Source organism: Colletotrichum phormii (genome assembly GCF_030913505.1).
Source record: "Colletotrichum phormii strain CBS 102054 chromosome Unknown BDP81scaffold_9, whole genome shotgun sequence".
Lineage (NCBI taxonomy): Eukaryota > Fungi > Ascomycota > Sordariomycetes > Glomerellales > Glomerellaceae > Colletotrichum > Colletotrichum phormii.
Window position 1 is genome coordinate 957,304 of NW_026851451.1, and position 23,219 is coordinate 980,522.

Here is a 23,219-nt window from a genome sequence, read left to right on the forward strand (position 1 = left end):
GAGCGAGGGCATGAAGACGAGAAGGTCTGGCCAAGGTGAGAAGGCAGCTGGTGAGATGAACGACAATGGCGTCGGGAGTCGACATGGATCAATCTGACCTCTATTGTTTCCATGCAGCACCGTTTGATCGTTCCATCGTTCCATGTCTCTCTCTCTTTACACTTTCCTTGCTGCGGTAGTGGCCAGGCGCCAAGAAGGACGGCGAAACGACGGAGACCGTCCGTCGTGTTCACCGTCTGATGCGTGCTTTCTGCACATTCACTGAGTCGTCCTTTGTGAGGTAAACTCTATGTCCTGAAGAGGATCCTGTCCCGACGAGGTAAGAGGAGTAGGCCAAACAGTGCCTGACTCACGAAGGTTATGGAGAGAATGAGGCTCAGCATGGAACAACGTCAACCCTTCCTGACATCTAACACATGTCACAATGAGACAGACAGATGATGTGTCGGATGAACCGCGATTTCTGATTTCTCTGACTGCAGATAGCTATGCAGGGGGCTCCAATTACCCAGAGAAACTTCTCTCCTCAATATTCTTGAGGTCAATGAGGTTGGACTAAAGCTAACCCTTAGTTTCCCAAGTTTCCCGAGTAACTCCTAGGAGTCTTCTCCGTCCTCTCAGATGTTGATAGTGACTATAGACATCTAATTGTGCTTCAGAGGCGGGTCGGGCTTGCAACAGTCGTACTTGTCCGTTGCGACGATCCAGAAGTTGAGTCCAAACTCCTTGCAGCCGATACTGCCTCTGACTTCCATGCTACCGTCCTTGCCGCAGTGATCGAAGCTCTGAGCGAAGATGCCGTACATATCGAGGTTGCCAATCTTGGAGCTCTTGCCGTTGATCGGGGAACCTCGAAGGTTGGCGAATTCAGAGCCGACGGCAATGAGGCAAGTGCCGATGCGCATGAATTCAACCCACTTGGTGCCACGGAGATCAAGGTCAGAGAAGCTCCAGGTGCCGTCTGTCTTGAGCATGTGCTTGTAGATCTCATTGCAGTCCTTGGACAAGGCCTTCTGGTTGCGGTCGTAACAGGTAAGGCCCTGCCCCTCGCAGACTTTCTCAGACCTCTCGCTTCCCTCGAAGATGTGACGCTTGGAGAAGGAAGAGGTCTTGAGGTGATTGATGATGGGAATGGAAGTGTCTCTGGCGAGGAGAGTATCTTCGGCGTTGATGTCACCCTTGGCGGTGTTGTCGACACTCTTCTTGGTTTGTTTGACCTCCACACCTGGGGAGACCACACCCTCGACGTTCGCAAAGTCGTTCTTGCCGACCTTCGGGACGGTGAAGATGGCCTTGCACTTGCCGTTGTCGAGAAGGACCTCGTGGCAGACAGCTTTGGGACAAGGGGGCTCGGTGAAGGCGCAGAGAGAGCCACAGGCAGGATCGCGGATGATTCCAGGGCCCTGAGCAACCGGATTGGCGGCGACAGCCACGGCAAGCGCCATCACAGCGGTGAGGAGACGGGTCATGGCAGCCATCTTGAGGATTGTTGTCTGGAAATCCTGATGGATGATATAGACGAAAGCTGTCTCTTGAAGTAAAGAAAGTGTAGGGATGTATCTGGTTCTGAGTTTGGTAAGCGTCGTGTTTGACAATCACGGGTAGGTAGAGGTGAAGAAAATAAATGCAAGGAGGCCTCGGGGTGGTATGGCCTTTGCGTAGGCAATTACCTCGAGGTGGTGGAAGGCTGGTGAATAGAGTGCCTCTGATTTTGTGTGTTTGCTCGCTTAGTAGTAGAGGAAGGAGGGGAAAACAAAGGGAGAAGGTGCGATTGTGGTGTACAGAAACGCCAGTCACGGGGGAAAGCGCTTTGGAGCAGGAGTAGCACAAGGTGAAGGGGGAAAGAAACAGGATACTACCTAAGGTACGATAATCATCTGGTGAAGTGGCCTGGAAGTACAGTATTCACATAGAGGACCCAGATGTGAAGGAATGCCCTCTCAATGCGCTGTGTAACACGGAATATGTGGATTGAGGGGAGAGATATCTTGTGGAAGTCAAGTTTCTAAACCTCCTACTTTCAAAGGTGCCAAGCATGGCCATGGTGTCGAGTATTTTATTCACATTGGGTCAGTCAGTTCTTGCGTAGTGAAGCCTGTGTATTGAAACTGTTGTTGATGGCCAACTAGAGTATCCTCCTTCCAATGTGACCTCAAAGAATCCCAAGGTGCGGTCACTAACTACCCTTTCCTGCATCCCTGCCTTTGTAAATCCATATCAGCCCCGTAACGATGTTTGTTCTCAAGATTCAAATCCATAGCGAAAGGTATGCTCATTCTTCAGTTGTCCCACTTGATCATGTCGGGGTTGGCGATGTACCAGTCGGCAGCGACCTTGCCACCCGAGGCGATGCAAGAAGAGCGACCAGCAACCTCGACCTGGTCCATCATTCTGTGCTTGTCAATGGCCTGCTGGATGATCTCGGTGACATCCTGGTTGCCGATGTTGATACCAGCCTCGGGGCGGTTCTCCTTGGTGGCGCCGACGACAAAGGCGCAGGTGCCAACGACAGAGAGGGCAACCCAGCGGTGCTTGTCCAAGTCAGCCTTGGAGACGGCCCAGTGGCCAGCGTTGGAGGCAGCCCAGTCCTTGATGGCAAGGCAGTCAGAGACAAGGGGCATGTAGGGGTTGATGTGGCCAGAGTGAAGGCCATTGACGTTGTCGCAGAAATCCTCGTTGCAAGCCTTCTTGTTGGGAACCCAGGTAGTGGCTCCAGAGTTGACATCAGTCTTCATGCCGTCGAAGTTGCCTTCGTTGGCCTTGGCAGGATCGAGGGTGAAGACGGCAAAAACGGTGCCATCGGACGCTGTGAAGGGATGGCAGATAGCGTTCGCAAAGGGAGCCTCGGTAATCTCGCAGATCGTGGCCATGTCGGCCTTGACCGGCTGCTCAGCAGGAGCAGCAGAGGTGACAATCGCGCCCAAGATGGCGGAGAAGGAGGTGATGATGGTGATGCTCTTCATTTTGGCGGTGATTGTGAGTGAAGGATTGAATTCAGTGCGGGATGTTGTGATGTGAGGTATAGAAGGGGGTTGGGATTGTTTGTTGTCGATTGTCAATGAGACTTTCGTGAGGGTTGGTTTGTTTGCAAGAAGAAGAATTTCCAAGAGAGGGCAAGGGATTTTTTAGGCTTTTTGATGTGAATCTCTCATTGAATACACACTTAGGCGAGGGCGGTGTGTGAGTCCAGATGGTGAATACTATCACGAATTTAAGTGAAAAGAGGGCAGGAGAGGATTGAGGGGGAAGGTGCCTCCAGCCCATTGAGCAAAAGCAAACAAAAATATCCCGCCGGAAGTTTGTTTGTGAATGGTTCAATGTGTTGCACCACTGAAAACCGAGTACGCTTGGGAAACCATTAGCGACTACATTTTGACTCTCGCCATGGCTGGTACTCGAGATGATATCCAATAAAGGGGTGAAGCATCAGTCATGTATTATACCGCTTGAATGTTACCTGTACAACAACTTACCGAGGTCAACGTTCATCGGCATACTCTTAAAGCGGCTGTATGAATTACTCCCTATAGGAATTAGCCAACATACACTCGGTCATGCCCTCGAGTACTGAGCTGTAATTGCGCGGTGGAGGATCTCCTACTCCCTACCTTGGGTATTTAGCTGGGCGACTTGGTGTGATGTATGAGAAACTCGATTACGCCACAAACCAGATCAAGCCCCCAGAATCCAAATACATGGCTTGAAACTCCATAAGTCAATTTATTCTTTCAGACATAACGTGACTGGACTTCATTGTATTGATAGACTTCTCTTCCTCAGAACATCAAGGTGGATGGGCGATAGAAGCGTCTTACAATCATTAGGTAACCAAGCTGGCCACCGGTCAAAGACGAAGAATACCACTACTTCCGTAGACACGATTATTGTCTCTACAAGCTTTTTCCTGATGTTGAATCTGGACAGGTACCGGGTGAGTGGTAGCACGACTTGTGTGTGTTCCCCAGCGGAGCACGAGAAAGGGCCACCATCTCGCACCGCAGGTTGAGCCAGGCATCCAGGCCGTAAGCACACTCTTGGAAAGGCACTCACGTCTGGACGTCGGACTTGCCCGGCTGTATAAGTGGCGCAAGTTGAGACAAGTGTGGTGTCCTCGGGTAGAGCCGCTGTCTCAAGGCTCTATCCGCCAAGATGGCGCCTTTTGCGTGTTCACCTTCTAGCGTCATACCGGGTATGTATTCTCGGAGCATCATTACCTCACTGCTGCCTTGCTGAATAATTCTTCAGAGAGGTCATTGCCTTGACGTCGTGCTACTGATGAGCCAACCATCTCCGATCATACTATATAGGCTGGCGATGGCTTGCCAATAAGGAGTCGGAGAATGAAGGCCGAACGCCGTAGATGACCAGCCAAAGTGCTGTACAATGTGCAAAAAGCCAGTCAGTCGCGTCAGCCAAAAAGGACGAGGCAACCGCACTTTCGCTAGCCTTGTTGAGAATAGGCAAAAACTTTGGAGGAAAGCTGTGAACTCTGCAACTATCTACACCCTTGGCGTTGTAACCGGGCGCAGGCTGGTACATGTGAATGAGCGGTGGCGTCTTGTTGTTGTGTGGAAGCCAAGGGCTCTTCTGCCTGCAGGGATTATCAGCATCCCCGACTGATTCCTCTTCAAGCCAGGTGCTTTGTACAGGTTACACCAAACACTCAACATTCGAGGATAGTCCCACTTTGTCGAAACTTCTTGAATGCACTGACACGGCGATCAGTTGAGAATTTAAGGAGTCGGCGAAGTGACAGCTCTTGTCCTCCCTCGACCGCGTTGGGCATATATACAGATGACGGCTGCATTGTAAACGGTGAGACCCAGGAGCCAGGCATCGTTGGTGACACGGAGTACAGCTTTTCGGCTTGGTAGGACAAAGGAAAGACCCGCAGTTTGACGGAAACCCGCCAGATCGCTCGATTGTACGCGTTGTACATGAGGAGGGCAAGGAGGTCCCTGTGGGATTAGGCATCTCTGCAACGACTATGGCGAGGACGCAATCCAGGGTACGTGAGGAGATTTTCTTGTATTACCTCTGATGTAAAATCCTGCGTGTCCAACGTCGCGCAAAGGCCCTGCACAAAGACGATTTCAGTCGCTGTGGATCCCGGGCTTCTCGACGTGCAGTGCCGATGAGTAGAACGTTGGGACTACGCCCATGGAAACCCACGAAGACCAAGACTTCTGTGTCATCAGGAGTTGCGAGTTCGTGCCAGCGCTGTGGAAGTTGTGTAGCAACGCAACTGACAGCCCTGGTCTATGCTTTCGATGATCATCCGCGGCGTCTGAATATCATCGGCCTTGACTGACAGACGGCTTAGACAGGCCTCCCCTGTCTTTAAAATACCGGAAGACTTGAAGAGGTTTGGAAGGGTAGTAGAAACCCTTCAGTATTGCATGGGTGGTGCTTGTAAAGGATGTAATCGACCGGAACAGTTATCAGTCACGTCAGTTAAGGTGCGGCTCTGCGATGACAACTGAGACCAGTTGGCATTATTGTCTCATTCTTCGCCGCCCCTGCACACCATTCGAGTACTCTGAAATGGTATGGGGCCATAGGAACGATGTGAACGCGGGAGAGAAAGGCGCGAGCGAAAGGTGGCTTTGGGATAGGCCTCGTGTCAGGAGGCCGGCCGCGTAAGATGCTCGATTTAGAAAGGTCTTGTCGAAGTGTCGGATGAACCACCGACCAGACCAACTCCGAAGAACGAAGCAGAGCTCGCATGGTCCAGACCGTAGCCTAGAGGAGAGACGCCCTTCCGTTCCTATCTTTGATACGAAGCCGAGGGCGGCACCGACTGCAACACACTTGTCGATGAACAGCCTTAATGTCTCGGTTGTTACGGACTCAGAATAGTCGCCTCTTGTTTCCTGCATGTCGACGTACGCATGTCTCGATCGCTGGCATCTCGAATTCACATCCTATGACCGACAGGAAGCTTGAATTCTTGGCCCATTCCTTCGTGTCGTGTCAGCTTGATTGGTCAAGCACCTAGGGCTTCTGCCGTGTAACATAATTCTGCAGGTCGCTGCTGGATGTCCCTTATCGGAGTCATTTGATGCACCTCTCACCAATTGGAGCCGTTGAGAGGGGGTGTTGTGGTCGTTGATTGGGGTCAATGATGGCACCCAGAAGTGTAAGAATCATGTACCCGATTGAGCCGGTCCTGGGCAGTGTTGACCGTGAGCCTGCGTTGATTTGCCGATCAAGCCACTTAGCTGGACACACTCCGTAATGTGCGTCCTCCACACACCTAAAGAAAAAGCGGCACGTCTTCGGTGAGGGAATCGAGGTTAACAGTTATTCAGCCGGATGGTTGCCTTGTTTCGTGCGGCGCGGACCATTTCTCTGTTCGCAATGTTCGCCTTCCGGGTCGAACCTCCCTCCCGCCCGTCAAGTCCGTCCGCGCAAGACAAAAACAGTCTCTTGCGGGGTAATGGCACCGGCAGAGACGGTAAATAAGCAGCTCTCGGTGTGTAATGCGGGAGCCCAGGTATGCCAAGACATGGTGACAGCTTCCCGATTCCAAGTATAGCTCTGGTAAGGAACTCAGGCATGTTGAAAATGTATAGTTCATAGTCGCCGGGGCCCGTTGGACTCTGGGTGGTAAATTAGCCTTTGTTTCGTTTTTTCCGAGTTCATCCAGCAACCAAATCAAAGTCTTCAGCTCTGGTGAGGGAGGAAAGCGTATCAAGTATCGCAATTGAATTAATTGCCGTTTGACGACCAGGCTGCCAATCCAAAGGTGAGTAACGTGGCGCTTGACTGGGCGGTGCCCACCACTTCACCGAACCGACAGGGATGGTGCAAATGGATGCCTCGAGAGCAACGAAGTATTGTATGAGTAGGTGGCTTGCTGGGTTGAGTGATAGGTTGCGCGTATGGTTGACAATTGCATATTCCTGGCGGTGAAAGTCAGCTTCCTGGCTTGAAAGCTCGCAACGCCCGCCCCCTCCTCTCGCGGTTACTATTTCCCACACTTCTCTCTTATCTTCTCCTTTCTCCTCATCGGACGTAAGAAACCGGGTAACTGACCTCGATCCTCCAAGTATAAGGCTCGTATCATCGGAAAGAGACCAGTTGAGATATGTGCTACCGTGGCCAAAGTTGTTGTTGTTGGCCAGTCTATTCTTCTCGCGGAGCCCAGACCTGCATCCTGCAGCCAGGAACAAAGATCAAGACAGACCAACGGCATATCAACAGCATAAGTACCCAACACACCCTCCTGTTTCTCGTTTTGTCTCATACACCCTTCCACAAAGGACCGCGCTCGCCTCACTTTGTCTAGCACCAATCGAGACAGTCACAAACTCTTCCGGCACGACATCCAATTCTGCATACTTTTCTCCCTCCTATCTCATTGCATGTTAGCTTCCTGGGACGTCGGTTACGGAGTCCCCATATAAGACGTGCCTTACCTGCCCCCAGCCCCCCTCGAGGATAGATTCCGTGTCCTAGCATCAGTTCAGTCTTCGTCACCATCATGGCTGCCCTTCCAGCAGGCGTTATCAAACTCACTTCCGGCAATGCGCCCAAACATCCCACAGGGGCGGTACGAGGTGGACCGCATCCTCCGCCTCCTCCACCGGTGCCCAGAGCTCCCGCCACAGGACCGCCAGCTCATCATGCCATTCAACGCCCAGTAGCCCCGATGTTAGCTCCGATGATGATGCCTCGTCCCATGCCAGTTCAGCCTCCCAACGACATGATCCCACCAGAGCTAAGGCGCAAGGGTCTCGTTCAGCGTTCGGATCTTCGCAACGAGCGTATGACCGATGCCGATGCACGCGAGGCCTTGTCCGATTATGTCGTATACCGGTTCGAAAAGGTCAATGACCCAAACGAGATTGACGACGAAGGAAACCCCGTCAAATCGACCTGGGAGAATGTCATCCGCACAGAGGTCCAAGACCTCTCCAAGCCGGCCATAACTCGAACCATTCGTGACCTTGACGCCGAGGGTAGGACGGCAATGCAGAAGAAGCTGGACCTCACAGGGACACAGCAGCGTCAGATCGAAAAGGCGCAAAACAACCTCGACGCACACAACCTCGACAGGCGGTTCAATTACACTCTGCAGCAGATCAGCACCAAGATCAGGAAGCTCAGCAAGGATTCTATCGAGTACCGCCAGTACATGGCCGGGAGAGAGTCCAAGAAGGTCGTGGTAACCAAGGTTAAAGAAAGGAAATCGAAGAAGAACCTCCTGGAGACTATATCGATGACGGTGTATTTCAAACGAGAGCCGCGCTTCGGCGAGGATGCCAAGGCCATCCTCAAAGAGAGGGAACGGGAGATCGAGCAGCAACAACGCTTGCAGGAACAACAGCGACAGCACCATCATGCTCAGCAATTGGTTGCACAGCAGCATCTTCATGAGTTGGCGATCCGACGGCAACATGATGAATTTCAGCGACATCTTCCCCTACAGGGAGGGCCGCCCCGGCCTCCGTTTCCGTTGCCGAAACCTGTCAAAGAGAAAACCGATGTCAAAGTCATCAAGACAGAGAAGGGTAAAACCAAGGTTTATAACCTCCCCTCGAGAAGTTCGGGAAGCTCTGGAAGCTCGCGCTCGGACGATAGTTGGAGCGAGTCAGACCAGACGCCGAGTACATCCGTCACTGGTTCCTCCGATTCCAGCAGGCATGGCCACCACCGCGGTCGTCATCTAAGTCGTGTTCGCAGTCGAAGCCATAGCCGTAGCCGTAGCCGCCGTCGATACCACGACCGGCCTGAGCACTACAGCATCAAAGTAACCCGCCACCATACGAAGCATGACCATCACCTCCTCAATGATGATGTCCTTCGAGGTCTCATGCCTAATTCACCTCCGCTGGCACCATTGATAATGCCTGGCGGACCCGACCACTTTGAGCATGAAGTATTCCGGCCCCGACGGCTAGCAGATACGGCCTATGACAACGAGCTGGAAGACATTGAGCTATACAGTAGTCTCGGCCGCCGTCGTCAAGTTGCGCTGCCGCCCCGTGTCATACACAGGCGGCCTAGCTTCCGCATTGTTGATTCGGGAGAGGTTGTCCGTGCAAGACACGAAGATGACTTGGATAATGTGAGAAGATTGACGATCCATGACGAAATCAGATTTGAAGATCGACGGATGAGCGAGGAGGATCTGGCTGCCGATAGGCGAGAGGCTGACACACGGAGGCGACAACTGGAAACTCGATTCCGTCGGTCTTCTCTAGAAAGGGGCGCTCTGTTTCGAGACGAGGAAACGTACGAAGAGAGAGCCCGAGAAGCAAAACAGTACATGAATCGGCACCTTAACAATCCATTTGAACCCCTGGGACGGTCAGGGGCGAGGTACCACAACTAGGGTAGCTCAATTTCGCGGTCCTTTTCGGGGTTTCCTTCCACACTTGAGGATGTCGTTAATAGCTATACGTCTCATTGATCGGCAAGAACGGAACTATTCTGTGTTAATGCTTTAGTCGAAACAAAAGTTGGACAGGCAGTGTCTTTCCGGAGGGCAGCATAGTGAGATTGACCAATGAAAGATCTGAATCATCAGTTTGACCAAGTGAGGACCTTCCCTCGTGTCAGTGAAAACAATGAATAAAGTATGGCAGTGCAGATTGCAGAGACGCCGAGGTAGCACAGCTCCACAAACATGGAAGGAGAGAGCTTGAATAAGTAGTGCCAGGCTAGGCTTGCGGAGCTCTGCCCAACCTTTGTGCCTAAACGGTTGCCATTGGGGCCGACTGCAGATATTGCCCCGCGCCCAACGTGAGGCGAACGAACAGCTTCTCCTTCGACGACATTGCATCGAGGCGCAGGACCTTTCTGCAAGAGAGAGGAGCTACGTGGTGGACGTGGGCTGTCCGCAGCCAATGACGGTTATTGAGTAACATGCCATTGGACAATCTGAAGAGTCTGTTCAAGTAGCCAGCCCATCATTTGTTTCTAATAGGAAGTGGAAGAAGTATTTGGGGTGTATGTGCGAACTTCAATCGTAGAAAAGGTAGACACATGACGAACAAGAACCAGGTCTAAGTCATACGGATGGGAATCATCATTCACGACACTGAACTCCTCACGTGTCATATGTAATTCGGTGTGAATGGTGAGGTTGTCGTTGTCAAGGAATCGGGTGGTGGTTGATCAACTGGTGGTGGAGCGCTGAGCCGTGATTCACTAGCTCGATGACTAAGCCAATGTAGTTTGGAGCAACTTTCGCGCCAAGGTTCAGGAGGGGCTTAACGCGTCCAGGCGCGTTCGACCACAATCGGAATTGCCCTTCCAGGATGGTCGCAGATCGAATTCTTTCCTTCCTCGGTCAGCGTGCGACACAGTAAAGCCTCTCACGTACAGAGTTCCACGACAAATGTCAACAAGACAGCCCCTCGGATGACGGCTGGAATCACCAGCCTCCTTCCCATTCGATTTTCGCCCGTACTCCGCCAACTCACCCTCAGAGCAGCAATTCGTATTGCTCATGCCCACACCTCTGCCTCCCATCCGGATCTAGATCCGCATACAGATTCGATGTTGGCCAGAGCGAAGAAGGCCTACGAGGCCAGCGCTCCGCCGCCCCAGAAGAATGACTTAGCAAAGCAACTATTCCCCTCGAGCAGCCCCAGCGCCACTCAGAATGGCAATATCATAGACCAGTTCAAAAAGACCACCCCGACGACCACAGTGCCACCCACAACGACGAACTCGACACGACCCCCGCCGGGCAGGACTGCTAGTGTCACGCACTTTGCAAGCAGCAATCGATCTGCTCTGGACTCCATATCCGCCCCTAACGGGAAATCCTTCGCCTCTCTCTACGCCAGATCTGACTCTTTTCGAGACGAGCCGAATAATATGTCTAGCCAAAGTAGACAGGCCAACTCGAAACCCGCGGTGTATTTTGCCGAAGATGATTTCAGCGACGACGACCAGCTTGACCTGGACTTCGAAGCCCCGTCGGCTCTGCCGTCACTCCCCAAGCCCCCTGTTGTGGCAAAGAAGGTTAGCAATCCGGCGCCCGAGGAACCTTCGACACAAGTTCTACCGTGGTCCTCGTCTCCCGCGTCACATTTCGTCCACCCTCAACTATCCCGCACCACATCTGCCGAAAGCTCGCTTAAGCGCGAGTCTCCAGATCACGTCGAGTCTATAGTGGCGCCGCAGCCCAAGAAGCGCAGGCTTCCAACCAAATGGAAAGTTGAAGAGGACTTTATCCCAGTGCCACAAGATGAGCCGGAGGTCTCTCGATGGGCGGATGGTGGTGTCACACCTGCTCCCAAGAAAAAGAATGAGACCTGGAACATGACTGCCAGTGCCCTCAAGGAGCAGAAGAAACAGTTGAAAACACAATCCAAGAAAGCCGTCGCCGATGAGGAAGGGTGGACCATGGACGATATTCGAGCAGAGGTGACGAAAAGCAACTTGCCCAAACCCAAGGCATCGGTGATTGCTCTGACTCAAGAGCAAAAGCATGTTCAGAGCCTCGTTGTCAACAATGGCCAGAGTGTCTTCTTCACAGGTCCAGCCGGAACTGGAAAGTCGGTCCTGATGAGGTCGATCATTGCAGAGCTCAAGAAGAAATGGGCGAGAGATCCGGAAAGGCTATCTGTCACAGCGTCGACAGGCCTCGCAGCCTGCAATATTGGAGGTCAAACACTGCACAGCTTCTCTGGAATTGGCCTTGGAAAGGAAGACGTACAGACATTGGTGAAGAAGATCCGGCGGAACCCCAAGGCCAAGAATCGCTGGCTTCGTACTAAGACGCTCGTAATTGATGAGGTCTCAATGGTGGACGGCGAACTTTTCGACAAGCTTTCGCAAATCGGCAGAACCATCAGAAACAACGGCAAAGCCTGGGGCGGCATTCAACTAGTGATTACAGGAGATTTCTTCCAGCTACCCCCGGTACCTGATGGTGATAAAAGCAGAGAATCTAAATTCGCCTTCGAGGCGGCGACTTGGAACACTACGATTGACCATACGATTGGTTTGACGCAGGTGTTCCGTCAAAGGGACCCAGGTATGTCGAAACGAAACACCAGTGTGGACATTCTAGACCGGTGCAGCAGCTAACCAATCTTAGTCTTTGCCAACATGCTTAACGAAATGCGTCTTGGCAGAATTAGCGACGAGACTGTGCAAGCTTTCAGAAAGCTGGACAGGAAAATTCCCACCGAGGATGGCCTAGAAGTCACGGAGTTGTTCCCTACACGATATGAGGTCGAGAATGCCAACCAAAATCGATTGCGCAACTTGCCCGGGATTGCCAAACGGTACGACGCGGGCGATTCCGGAGACCCCCAAATACGCGACAAGTTACTCCAGAACATGATGGCACCCAAAATGATTGAGCTCAAGGTTGGTGCTCAGGTTATGCTGATCAAAAACATGGACGACACACTTGTCAACGGTTCACTCGGCAAAGTTACCCATTTCATGAGCGAGGGCAGCTTTGAAAACTGGAATCCGGCGGACACGATGCCGAGTATCGAGGATATGGACGAGGATGGAGAAGCAAGGGCGAAGCGCAAAATCAAAGCTTTCAGTAGGGAAGTGGAGGAAGCCACCAGGGGCAAAACCGAGTATCCTGTCGTGGAGTTTGCGGCGGTGGATGGATCTACCCGCACCATCCTCTGCGTCCCAGAAGACTGGAAGGTTGAGTTGCCTAATGGCGAGGTACAGGCTAATCGAAGCCAGCTGCCTCTGATCCTTGCATGGGCGTTGTCGATTCACAAAGCCCAAGGTCAGACCTTGGAACGAGTCAAGGTCAATCTGGCCAAGGTGTTCGAGAAAGGTCAGGCCTACGTCGCGCTCAGTCGAGCGACCAGTCAACAAGGCCTGCAGGTCCAGAATTTCAGGAAGGACAAAGTGATGGCTCACCCTCGGGTCGTAGGATTCTACAACAAGCTTTACAGTGCCGACATTGCCATAACGAAAAAGCCGCCAAGCATGGCTGATTTTCTACACAAGGAGAAAGACACGAAACCTGTCAGGAGTACTTCTGGAGTGAGCGCGCGGTCTCAATCGTTTGTGAGGAAAGGCGTTGAGGTGATTGACTTGGACGAGGAGGAGGAGGCAATGGCAAGCTACGGTGGTTTTTAAACTCGGGCTCAGGAGGGGGTTTGGCAGTAACATAATATGGCGTTCCAGAGACACCTCGTGAGCAAAGGTCCTGCTCGAGGGGTCGGTCTATGCATGTTTGGAAGGGGTTGATTTGGGTCTTCACGGTTGTCTGGACATAGATAGCGTTGGACTCGCACGCTCTGGTTTCGCTTTGAAGCGCACGTCTTTGCGGGACGGGAAATACCTCTGCTCTTATAGCGAACGAGTAAGACAGAACGATATCAGAAGAGATTTGTCGTTGGTCAGGTTGATTCGTTGTCGTAGTGAAGAGCTCTCATCAATAAATGTATCGATGACTTGCAACCCCTCCTGTTCCGAGCTACATCGGCGGGGTTTGTTGTTTTCTTTAACGACTGGAGATCAACCAAGGGTATTGCCAAATTCCTAGGTGCGACGCGTGCTACTCGCGCTGGAACACAGTCCAAGATGCCTTCCGAATTGATTATGAGCTGTTTGGTGCTGCGCATTTGATGGAAATTGGTAACACATCATGTTCCTTTATTATCAAAGTGAACCGAGCTTTTGAGTTCGTGACTTCCATCGTACCCAAAGGTACCCAATTGGGCCCGGAAGCTTGTGTCCATGACGTTCATCCCTTCTTCCTGGGCGGGCATGCTGTAAGGCAAGGTAAGGTAAGGTACCTTAGGGTAGGTAGGTAGCTGCCCGCCACCAGCAGAAATCCCCGTGACCTTGCACTTGGGACCTGCGCCTGCCCTGCGCCTGCCGCCTGTCCTGCGCTTAAGTCCCCTGCGCTTGCCTTATCGATAAGCATTGGGAAAAAGTTAAGGGAACCTGAACCCAGCAGGTGAATGTGCCCGAGGGGGGTAGTTGGGGAAAGCAAGCTCTCTGGTCTGGTCATTCGTAGAGATCCAAGGTCAACGCACATATTCACTGTCAACGTCAACCTCATTCTTGCTCTCCAACAGCATCTTACCGCCGTCGCGCCCACCTCGCGATCTTTTTTGGCCACCTGCAATATCTCCAAAGCTCAAACTTCGGTCAATTCGCACATCCTGCCTTCACAACGAAGCCCCAACCCAACGCTCCTCTGGTGCATCCTGACACAGTCAACGACTCAGCACCCAGACGCTGCGACACATCCGTCACCATGGAGTTCATCGGCTTGCAGATGCTGGTGACGCTGAGGCAGCCTCACGGCACGATGCTGAAGGGCACTGTTAGCGCTATAGAGCCCGGCATCAGCCTGACACTGAGTAACGGTACGTTCATATTTCCGACCGCATCGCTAGATGACCAGTCCCACTAACAAACGCACACATAGTCTTCACTCACGGAACGAACCACTGGCTCCCGAGGGTCGTCATCGATGCCGCCAACGTCCTTGAGCTTTCCGAATTCAAGGAAGATGCCGCGCCCAATACCTTCACAGCGCCGGGCGTCAGTCCTGTTCCTGCTCCCGTTGTCAATCAACCTGCGCAACCCGCCTTTGCGGACCCCGCCATCCTCAGCATGGGGAAAAGGCCCGACTCTGGTATCGTGAGTGGGAGTGAAAGCCAGATACTCCCTGAAGCTGTACCTCAACAGACTGCAGACGCAACAAGGGACTTTCGGCCGGGGCAACCAGGTGTTCTGTCTGGCGTCCACCTAACTGGAGGTCTGAGGGACGACATTGTCAGCCTGAGTGAGACCTTGCAGGAGCTGGAGGTGGATGATTCGACGCCTAACGCAAAACGATTCGCTGCGGAAAACAGCGCAGTATCGCAGGATGTGGGCGAAGCACAGGGCCAACCCCAAAAGAAGAACAGTAGGCGGCGAGCGAAGCAAAAGGCTCGAAACGGGACAACGGAGGAAACGATACCGGAAGTCACCCCGATCCGCGGCAATGCGACTAACCGTGGGAAGGGCTGGAGGCAAACTCCGATGCTTCAAAGCTCGCCTTCCTTCCAACCCTTCAACTCACTGAAACGGGGCCTCAAGGGCAAGAAAGACTTGCCCGAAAACGGATGGGCCTCGGAGGATGTTACTGAGGATATGGTCGAGTTCGACTTTGAGAATAACTTGGCAAAGTTTGATAAGCGCACCATATTCGACCAAATGCGAAAGGAAGACTTGGTTGACGAGGCAGACCGGCTGGTTTCGCACAACCGCCTGCCCAAGCCAGGAACAGCTGGAGGGAAGAACTTCCACTATTCTGAGAACGTGCTCGACTTGCCAGCCGCATCGGCAAAGACGAGCCAGGATTTCTGGAACAGTGAGGCTGATGATGCCGCTAATGGAGTTGATCGACTAAGCGGTCGTGATGTCCGGAGTGCTCAGAGTGGCCGCAGGGCGGACAGCAAACCAGGGGCTGCGAGGAGGTCGCAATCGCGGAAAGCGAGCGCGCAACTTAACAGCCAGCCCCTCAATCGCGTCAACTCCAACGTACGTCTGAACAGACAGTCCCAAGCGTTGCTTCGTTCTCAAGACAGCCCAAAGAGTCTTCAAGGTACTAACCGCCCACAGCACGTTTCACAGTCCGGCTTTTATCTCGAACCTTCAAATCGACGACTGGAGACCGTCTCGGCTCTTCAAATGTTGAACCTTGAAAACATCGCAGCCAACGAGATTGGGCTCACGGAAGACATGATGGCAGAGAACGCAGGCCGAGGAATCGCTGAGGTGACATTGCGAGCTCTGGAGGACCCGGCGATCCAAGTCCGCTTCGGAACCGGTGGCGCAAATGCTCAGAGCAACATTCTATCGGCTTCTGCGACCGTCGTCATTCTTGCCGGCAACAACAAATCCGGAATAAGAGCCATTGCGGCTGCTCGGCACCTACGCAATAAGGGTCTCAACATGCTGGTTTGTGTCGTTGGCATCGAGCGTGAGCGAGATCTGCTCGAAGACATGCGACAGCAGGTGAGAATATACAGAAACTTCGGAGGTCGCGTACACAACAAGATCGAGTTATTCGAACAGCTTCGCAAGACAGCTTCAACCCCAGCAACATCGGTAACACTCATCATCGATGCTCTTCTAGGCTTGGCGATCTCATTTGAGGAGCTGCGAACAGGCGACCAAGCCACTGTGTACGAGTTGATAGAATGGGCCAACCGAAACGAGGCCTTTGTTCTTGCGGTGGATGTACCAACTGGCATCGACCCGTCTACCGGAAAGGTCAGCATCATTGACGGTGGGCGCTTGTATGTCAAGCCTCGGTACGTGGTGGCGATGGGCGCGCCGAAGAAGGGACTGCTCGAGGCGATGGCACCCGTTTCGGACACCGACCCTTCGAATGTCCACGGTGCCAGAGCTGCTGACGGGCATGCTGCTGTAGCTGAAGATGAAGACTGGAAGCTATTCATTGCCGACATGGGTCTTGGCGCGACAGTCTGGAAGAAGGCCGGTACCAAGATTCGGAGAGGCATTGACTTTGACGACAAATGGGTTCTTCAAATGCGGTACCAGCCAGCACTTTCTCAAGAGCAGTGATTCCTGTCCTGGCGAGGGAAAGGATGATTCACAACGGAGTTATTTATGGGAAAAGGATCATAAAAAGCGAGTCTTTTCAATGCATTGTCTAGGCATTTTCTTTATCGCACGACGGTGGAGGGACAGCATACGGGAAGAGGAGTTTGCGTACAGCCTTCCTTCTATTATATCCGCATCGGGGAATGGTGGACATGATCTTGTACGATATTACAATAGCAGCAGCTATTACCGAGCATGACCTGGTTTTCTTTTATTCGCTGCATGCCACCATTTGCGCTCAGTATTATCTTGTAAGCCCAAAACTCAACTTATACTTAGTGTGAGGTAGACCCATGTCGATTTCCTCATGAGCCTTGCAGTCGCCGGACTTGAGAAGAGGCAGCCGGCCGGCTTCCCGTGTGGATACTCGGGGCAAGACAAAAGTTCGGGAGTGTACGAAGTAGGTGAACGTTGCGTTGGGGGCCGGAAGGTGCAGCGCTGCATCAATAGATGTACTCCGTAGTGCTAGTGCTGACAGACGATTAGCGCGTGGGGGGAGGGAAACCGAAGACCTCAACAGTCTGAGCCCTCCCTACCTACCATGATCGACATCGTGAGGATGGCGTTCGAATACGAGATTTTTGCTGTAAGGCTGTCATCGAACGCACGACATGACTTGGAGTCGCACGACAGTGTGATATTGGGGGCCATAGATATGCCTCGAGATGGGAGCGGGAACTACGGGCCAGAAGGTCGTTCGTTGCTACCTAGGTGGACTTGGAGATCTCGGCGGGGGTAGATTGGGCTTGGGAGGACCGCGGGTAACCCGCGACGGGGAATTTTGGGTCTTCCAGAAAACAGACCAGAAGGGGCTGTGTAGAGACGATATTTGCTACGAGGTAGTTCACACATGAAGTCATGAAAGCACTAGGGAGCAGCTGTGCGCCATCATTACGGAGGCTTTTGCGACTTCTTGTCTTGCAGCGGGGAGGGGAGGGGAGGGGTGGAAGTCAGGCCATGGCTGAGGCTGAGGTGTCGCCAGCCTCCTAGCTGGACACGTTTATCTCGTCATTGTACTGCAACCCTAGCTAGAGGTCGCCAGATCGGGTCGTAATAATCGAGGTTGGAGGCTCATGGGTTCCATTGCATCAGGTTATGGTTACTCTTGGGATAATCTCTCAATGCGACGTCTACTAGTGACGGGTGCGCAGGAATTATGAAGGAAGCTATCGAACGAGCCACAACATGAGGACAAAGAGGTCTGGTGTGTTTGAAGCGTCAGGCTAGCGATGCGGTATCCTGTGATGGGATTGTGAAACGGGGGGGGGTCTTATACAGCCCAATGGCCCCCAAATATGCAAGCGTGGTCTGTAGCCTGGAGGGGCTGCATACAAATCTTGCAGCAGCAGCAGCAGCAGCAGCCTGGGCAGCCCTCTCTCCCCAGACGGTCTCACTAGCCCCTGGCGATGAAGATATGGGAGGCCAACGGGAGGGCGCTGAGCTGTGATCGATCGTCTAGACTTCGTAGGGCGGATCGGATATCCATACTGATATAAGAACACAGTGGCGACCTGAGGCTTTGCTGGAAAGGTTCCCAGCGTGGACGTGGCACTGGTTCCTTACCCTTGGGGCCAACACAGACACGAGAAGTTTGCGACCTTCAACAGATCGACATACTCCAAATTCAAAAAAAAAAAAAAAAAAGGCAAATACAGACGAACGACGAAAAGCCAAAATTCCTTGGCTGTCGACAGCTCGGTCCGTCCCGTCACATTACGATTCCGCCGAAACCCCCACTTCAGATGAGCTTCAGGTCCGATATGGTGGAGACTGGCTCCGTTGCCGGGGGTCCGCCCGAGGGGTAAGTACCTTCCCAAAGCAACGGCTGGGCGTTTCCGCCGCGGAGTTGAACTGGAATATTACAAGAGTGAACGGAGTAGTGCTGACGAAAGGTTTGCATCTTAGGCAGACCGACGCATCAAGTCACGACCATAGCATCGCGCGCCGTATGAACAATTACCCTGCGCTATCTTGGTTGACCGAGGCGTTCCTACAGACGCAGGACCGTTCCGCGAGGATCGCCGTCGGCAGCCCCCGCTCCGGAGTCGGCATCCTCGGGCTCGGGCTGCTGGAGCACCACATCAATCTCCTGCCGACCATGCGGCACGCCGACGCGGTGCCCATGTTCGACCACGCGGCGGGTAGGGCCAGATACCTTGGTTGGCGGCAGAAGGTGGCGACGTGGCCGCTTTCCCAGCAGGAGGCGATGAATAATCGGACCTTTGCCGTTTGATTGGGGGGTTTTCCCTATGTGTGCGGATTTGGAAGGGGATGAAGGCGTGGGAGGCCGTCGCCGGATGACTCGTCCTTCAGGGATGCCTGTTGAGGATGAGAATCGGAGGAGTGGATGATGGAGGGAAAAAGTGTCCCAGTTTGTTTGCAGTGGGCTGGCATTCCAGCCGTCATTCGTTTGCCGCCGGATGCATCGAGCGCCCAGCCCAGTTTGGGGTATGGGGCTGCCAGGATGGCGAATGTTGGAGGAAAGAAAACAAACGTTTTGGATTTCACAGAAGCTTAGCTGGTGGTCCGGGTTCGCCGCTCTTTTGGACGATTTGTAGCAGAAATAACAAAGAAGTCGCTCGCTCCTTCTGTCTGTCTCTGTCTGCCACGCGAGAGGCGTTTGTAAGGAAGGTACCTTTCATTGTATCCATCTGTGCATCTAGGTATGTTTTGGCAGGATGGCAAGACCGCAGGGGGTAATAAGATGCCAAAGCCCATCTCAGGCGACAAGGCAATTAATTGACGGGACCCATAATACCTATGGTGATGTGATCTCGGTGAGCTTCAAGGTGACAAGGTGTGCAATTGCCATAGCGATAAAAGCTCACTAATGGAGAAAGGCGATAAGACAACCTACGGATTTACTGGTGGGTTCCAAAGGCATGGTGGATTAGGTAGAGGCCGTGCGTGCGACACCGAGTCGCTGAGTGAGAGTGCGTGGCCCAAAGGCTGCCTGCCCGCCTGTCGGACCCTCAAGGTCAGCAAGAGTGGAAGCTTCCAACACTTTCCACTGCCCTGACGACACCGTCACCACCTGAATCGTAGAGCTTGGGCCAGATTCGACCCCTGGAGCGGTGCCTTACTTAAGCTGCCGAATGCACCGGAGTGCACTTAATCCGCCCCACTCTATGATTTCATTGGTTGTCTGGGGACCATTACCCAGGGATTGCCGCCGCCTCCCGTCACCACACCATCCTGCTCCTGCTGGCTGGCCTTTACCACCTTACCTCCATTACCGCACCTGCCTGCCTCCGAAACAAAGCTTCCCATCTGCAAACCTCCCACCCTATCTCCGCCAACCACGAATTCTTTCCTTCACATCGTAGGAAGGGATATAAACCCAACACAAATCGTCTTTCCTTTCTGCTTTTCTGCCGAAGAGGAAATTCTCCCATTGACAGCTACCCCACACAGCTGACGATCCCCCTTCACACCCATACTCCGACTGCATACGAGTATCCGAATCATCAGAAACAGTCGATCAAGATGGCGCCTCCGTCGGAACAGCCCGCCGAGCACAAGAAGAAGGTCAACTTGATGTGAGTAAACACACATCACTCCTACTTCGTCAAGTAGCTCGCACAAGGAAGGAACCACGCTGACAGTACCTACCAGGGATGCCTCCGGTGCTGAGGTCAAGGATGTTTGTCTCCCCCCCCGAGTCTCGATGCAAACGGATACCGTGACAATCGATCTTGATACTGACTGATCAAACAGCAAGATGACACCGCGACCGCTATTCTCAAGAAGAAGAAGAAGCCCAACCAGCTGATGTACGTGAGCTCTGGGAAACGTGGGGCAAGCTTCATGACGCTAACTGAAGCAGGGTTACCGATGCCGTCAACGACGACAACTCCATCATTGCCCTCTCCGAAAACACCATGGAGACTCTTCAGCTTTTCCGTGGTGACACCGTGCTCGTGCGCGGCAAGAAGAGAAAGGACACCGTTCTGATCGTCCTTGCCGACGATGAGCTGGACGATGGTAGCGCTCGCATCAACAGAGTCGTTCGCCACAACCTGCGGGTAAAGCACGGTGACATGATCACCATCCACCCGTGCCCGGATATCAAATACGTATGTGTCAACAGGACACCGCTTCTCCGAGTACTACTTACTAACTCCCACTGCAGGCCAAGCGCATCGCTGTTCTTCCCATCGCCGACACTGTCGAGGGCATCACCGGCTCTCTCTTCGACGTTTTCCTCGCTCCCTACTTCCGCGAGGCCTACAGACCTGTCCGCCAGGGCGACCTCTTCATCGTGCGCGGTGGTATGAGACAAGTAGAGTTCAAGGTTGTCGAGGTTGACCCCCCCGAATACGGCATCGTCGCACAAGATACCGTCATTCACTGCGAGGGCGAGCCCATCCAGCGTGACGAGGAGGAGGGTAACCTCAACGAGGTTGGCTACGACGACATTGGTGGCTGCAGAAAGCAGATGGCTCAGATTCGCGAGATGGTCGAGCTTCCTCTTCGCCACCCTCAGCTCTTCAAGTCGATCGGTATCAAGCCTCCCCGTGGTGTCCTTCTCTACGGCCCTCCCGGTACCGGTAAGACGTTGATGGCAAGAGCTGTCGCCAACGAGACCGGTGCCTTCTTCTTCCTCATCAACGGTCCCGAGATCATGTCAAAGATGGCTGGTGAATCAGAGTCAAACCTGCGCAAGGCCTTCGAGGAGGCCGAGAAGAACTCTCCCGCCATTATCTTCATCGACGAGATCGACTCTATCGCGCCCAAGCGTGACAAGACCAACGGTGAGGTCGAGCGCCGTGTCGTCTCCCAGCTTCTCACCCTCATGGACGGCATGAAGGCCCGCTCAAACGTTGTCGTCATGGCTGCCACCAACAGACCCAACTCCATCGACCCCGCTCTGCGTCGTTTCGGTCGTTTCGACCGTGAGGTCGACATTGGTATCCCCGACCCTACTGGACGTCTCGAGGTTCTCCAGATCCACACCAAGAACATGAAGCTTGGTGACGATGTCGACCTGGAGCAGATTGCCTCCGAGACTCACGGTTACGTCGGCTCCGATATCGCTGCTCTCTGCTCCGAGGCCGCCATGCAGCAGATTCGTGAGAAGATGGACCTCATTGACCTCGATGAGGACACCATTGACGCCGAGGTCCTCGACTCTCTCGGTGTTACCATGGAGAACTTCCGCTTCGCTCTCGGTGTCTCCAACCCCTCCGCTCTCCGCGAGGTCGCCGTTGTCGAGGTGCCCAACGTTCGCTGGGAGGATATTGGTGGTCTCGAGACCGTCAAGGCCGAACTGCAGGAGAGCGTTCAGTACCCCGTCGACCACCCCGAGAAGTTCCTCAAGTTCGGTCTCTCCCCGTCCCGAGGTGTCCTGTTCTACGGACCCCCCGGTACCGGTAAGACGATGTTGGCCAAGGCCGTCGCCAACGAGTGCGCAGCCAACTTCATCTCCGTCAAGGGACCCGAACTTCTCAGCATGTGGTTCGGTGAGTCTGAGAGCAACATCCGTGACATCTTCGACAAGGCCCGCGCCGCTGCTCCTTGTATCGTGTTCCTCGATGAGTTGGATTCCATTGCCAAGGCTCGTGGTGGTTCCATGGGCGATGCTGGCGGTGCTTCCGACCGTGTTGTCAACCAGCTTCTCACTGGTAAGTTTTTCTCACTTCAGGCCGAAATAAAATGAACATATGCTAATTCTATTGCAGAGATGGACGGTATGACCTCGAAGAAGAACGTCTTCGTCATCGGTGCCACCAACAGACCTGAGCAGCTTGACCCTGCCCTGTGCCGTCCCGGACGTCTGGACTCTCTCATCTACGTGCCCCTGCCCGACCAGCCCGCCCGTGCTGGTATTCTCAAGGCTCAGCTTCGCAAGACCCCTGTCGCCGACGACGTCAACATCGACTTCATTGCTTCCAAGACCCACGGCTTCTCCGGTGCCGATCTTGGCTTCATCACCCAGCGTGCCGTCAAGCTTGCCATCAAGGAGGCCATCACTGCCGACATCCAGAAGACCAAGGCTCGCGAGGCCGCAGGCGAGGAGGCTATGGATGAGGATGAGGAGGACCCTGTCCCCGAGCTTACCAAGCGCCACTTCGAGGAGGCCATGCAAATGGCTCGCCGTTCCGTCAGCGACGTCGAGATTCGCCGCTACGAAGCGTTTGCCCAGCAGATGAAGAACGCTGGCCCTGGCGCGTACTTCAAGTTCCCCGAGGGTGAGGGTGCCGCCAACGAGGCTGGCAACAGCTTCGGTGACGCTGGCAACGATGATGATCTTTACGACTAAGGGATGGATGGGTTAGAGTGCCACTTAATGCAGGCATGCCCGCGTTGTATTCTAGTTTTTCCTTGCTCTCCGATGCATCTGCGTCGTCACGCGTACAGATGATGGGCCGAGTCACAGAAATTCGAGCCTATCGACGGAAATCTGGGTCGGACGGAGTTGGTAGACAGGTAGTTTCCATGATAAGTTGACCAAACCAAGCCTGATTCTCAGACGGTGTGATGTTGCGAGATTCTATGTCTTTGAATCCCTTTAGCTGAGTCCGTTGTGTCGAGGTCGGACTTCACGCCAGCAATGAAGAGGCCCAGCACAAGTTACTTGTGAATGCATGAGATCGAATAGTGCGGAGATCCTTCGATGTCACAGTCTCCCCTTGAGGACCACACTG

At 53.4% G+C, this 23,219-nt stretch overlaps 5 protein-coding genes across 5 annotated transcripts; 4 read left to right on the plus strand and 1 right to left on the minus strand.

Annotated features, from left to right (window-relative positions):
- Window positions 1-1,211: 1,211 nt before the first annotated feature.
- BDP81DRAFT_348067 (uncharacterized protein) lies at window positions 1,212-3,316 on the minus strand (the record flags this gene model as incomplete). The annotated part of the gene is made up of 2 exons (XM_060586157.1): window positions 2,373-3,316; window positions 1,212-1,403 (listed from the first exon to the last, which is right to left on the minus strand). Coding segments are annotated over exons 1-2 (783 nt in total), but the record flags the coding sequence as incomplete, so codon positions are not given.
- Window positions 3,317-7,684: 4,368 nt separating this feature from the next.
- BDP81DRAFT_283682 (uncharacterized protein) lies at window positions 7,685-8,974 on the plus strand (the record flags this gene model as incomplete). The annotated part of the gene is made up of 2 exons (XM_060583014.1): window positions 7,685-8,164; window positions 8,249-8,974. Coding segments are annotated over 2 exons (1,206 nt in total), but the record flags the coding sequence as incomplete, so codon positions are not given.
- Window positions 8,975-13,974: 5,000 nt separating this feature from the next.
- On the plus strand, window positions 13,975-16,863 carry BDP81DRAFT_220485 (DFDF domain-containing protein). The gene is made up of 3 exons (XM_060582793.1): window positions 13,975-14,321; window positions 14,384-15,483; window positions 15,565-16,863. Exons 1-3 carry the CDS (start codon window positions 14,210-14,212, stop codon window positions 16,531-16,533), a joined length of 2,181 nt encoding a protein of 726 aa, XP_060445827.1. The 5' UTR covers window positions 13,975-14,209; the 3' UTR covers window positions 16,534-16,863.
- Window positions 16,864-18,332: 1,469 nt separating this feature from the next.
- BDP81DRAFT_393901 (uncharacterized protein) lies at window positions 18,333-18,805 on the plus strand (the record flags this gene model as incomplete). The annotated part of the gene is made up of 2 exons (XM_060587881.1): window positions 18,333-18,373; window positions 18,478-18,805. 2 exons carry the CDS (start codon window positions 18,333-18,335, stop codon window positions 18,803-18,805), a joined length of 369 nt encoding a protein of 122 aa, XP_060445828.1.
- Window positions 18,806-20,058: 1,253 nt separating this feature from the next.
- On the plus strand, window positions 20,059-22,834 carry BDP81DRAFT_460784 (AAA family ATPase; the record flags this gene model as incomplete). Its single annotated transcript, XM_060593693.1, has 6 exons — window positions 20,059-20,111; window positions 20,188-20,215; window positions 20,290-20,345; window positions 20,399-20,648; window positions 20,705-22,196; window positions 22,254-22,834. The coding sequence occupies 6 exons, from the start codon at window positions 20,059-20,061 to the stop codon at window positions 22,832-22,834; spliced, it is 2,460 nt and encodes an 819-aa protein (XP_060445829.1).
- Window positions 22,835-23,219: the final 385 nt, after the last annotated feature.

Coding starts and splice junctions, on each gene's coding strand:
- BDP81DRAFT_220485 (XM_060582793.1), top strand. CDS start 14,210: ATGGAGTTCATCGGCTTGCAGATGCTGGTGACGCTGAGGCAGCCTCAC. Junction 14,322..14,383: donor CAGCCTGACACTGAGTAACG/GTACGTTCATAT, acceptor ACGCACACATAG/TCTTCACTCACGGAACGAAC. Junction 15,484..15,564: donor TCAATCGCGTCAACTCCAAC/GTACGTCTGAAC, acceptor AACCGCCCACAG/CACGTTTCACAGTCCGGCTT.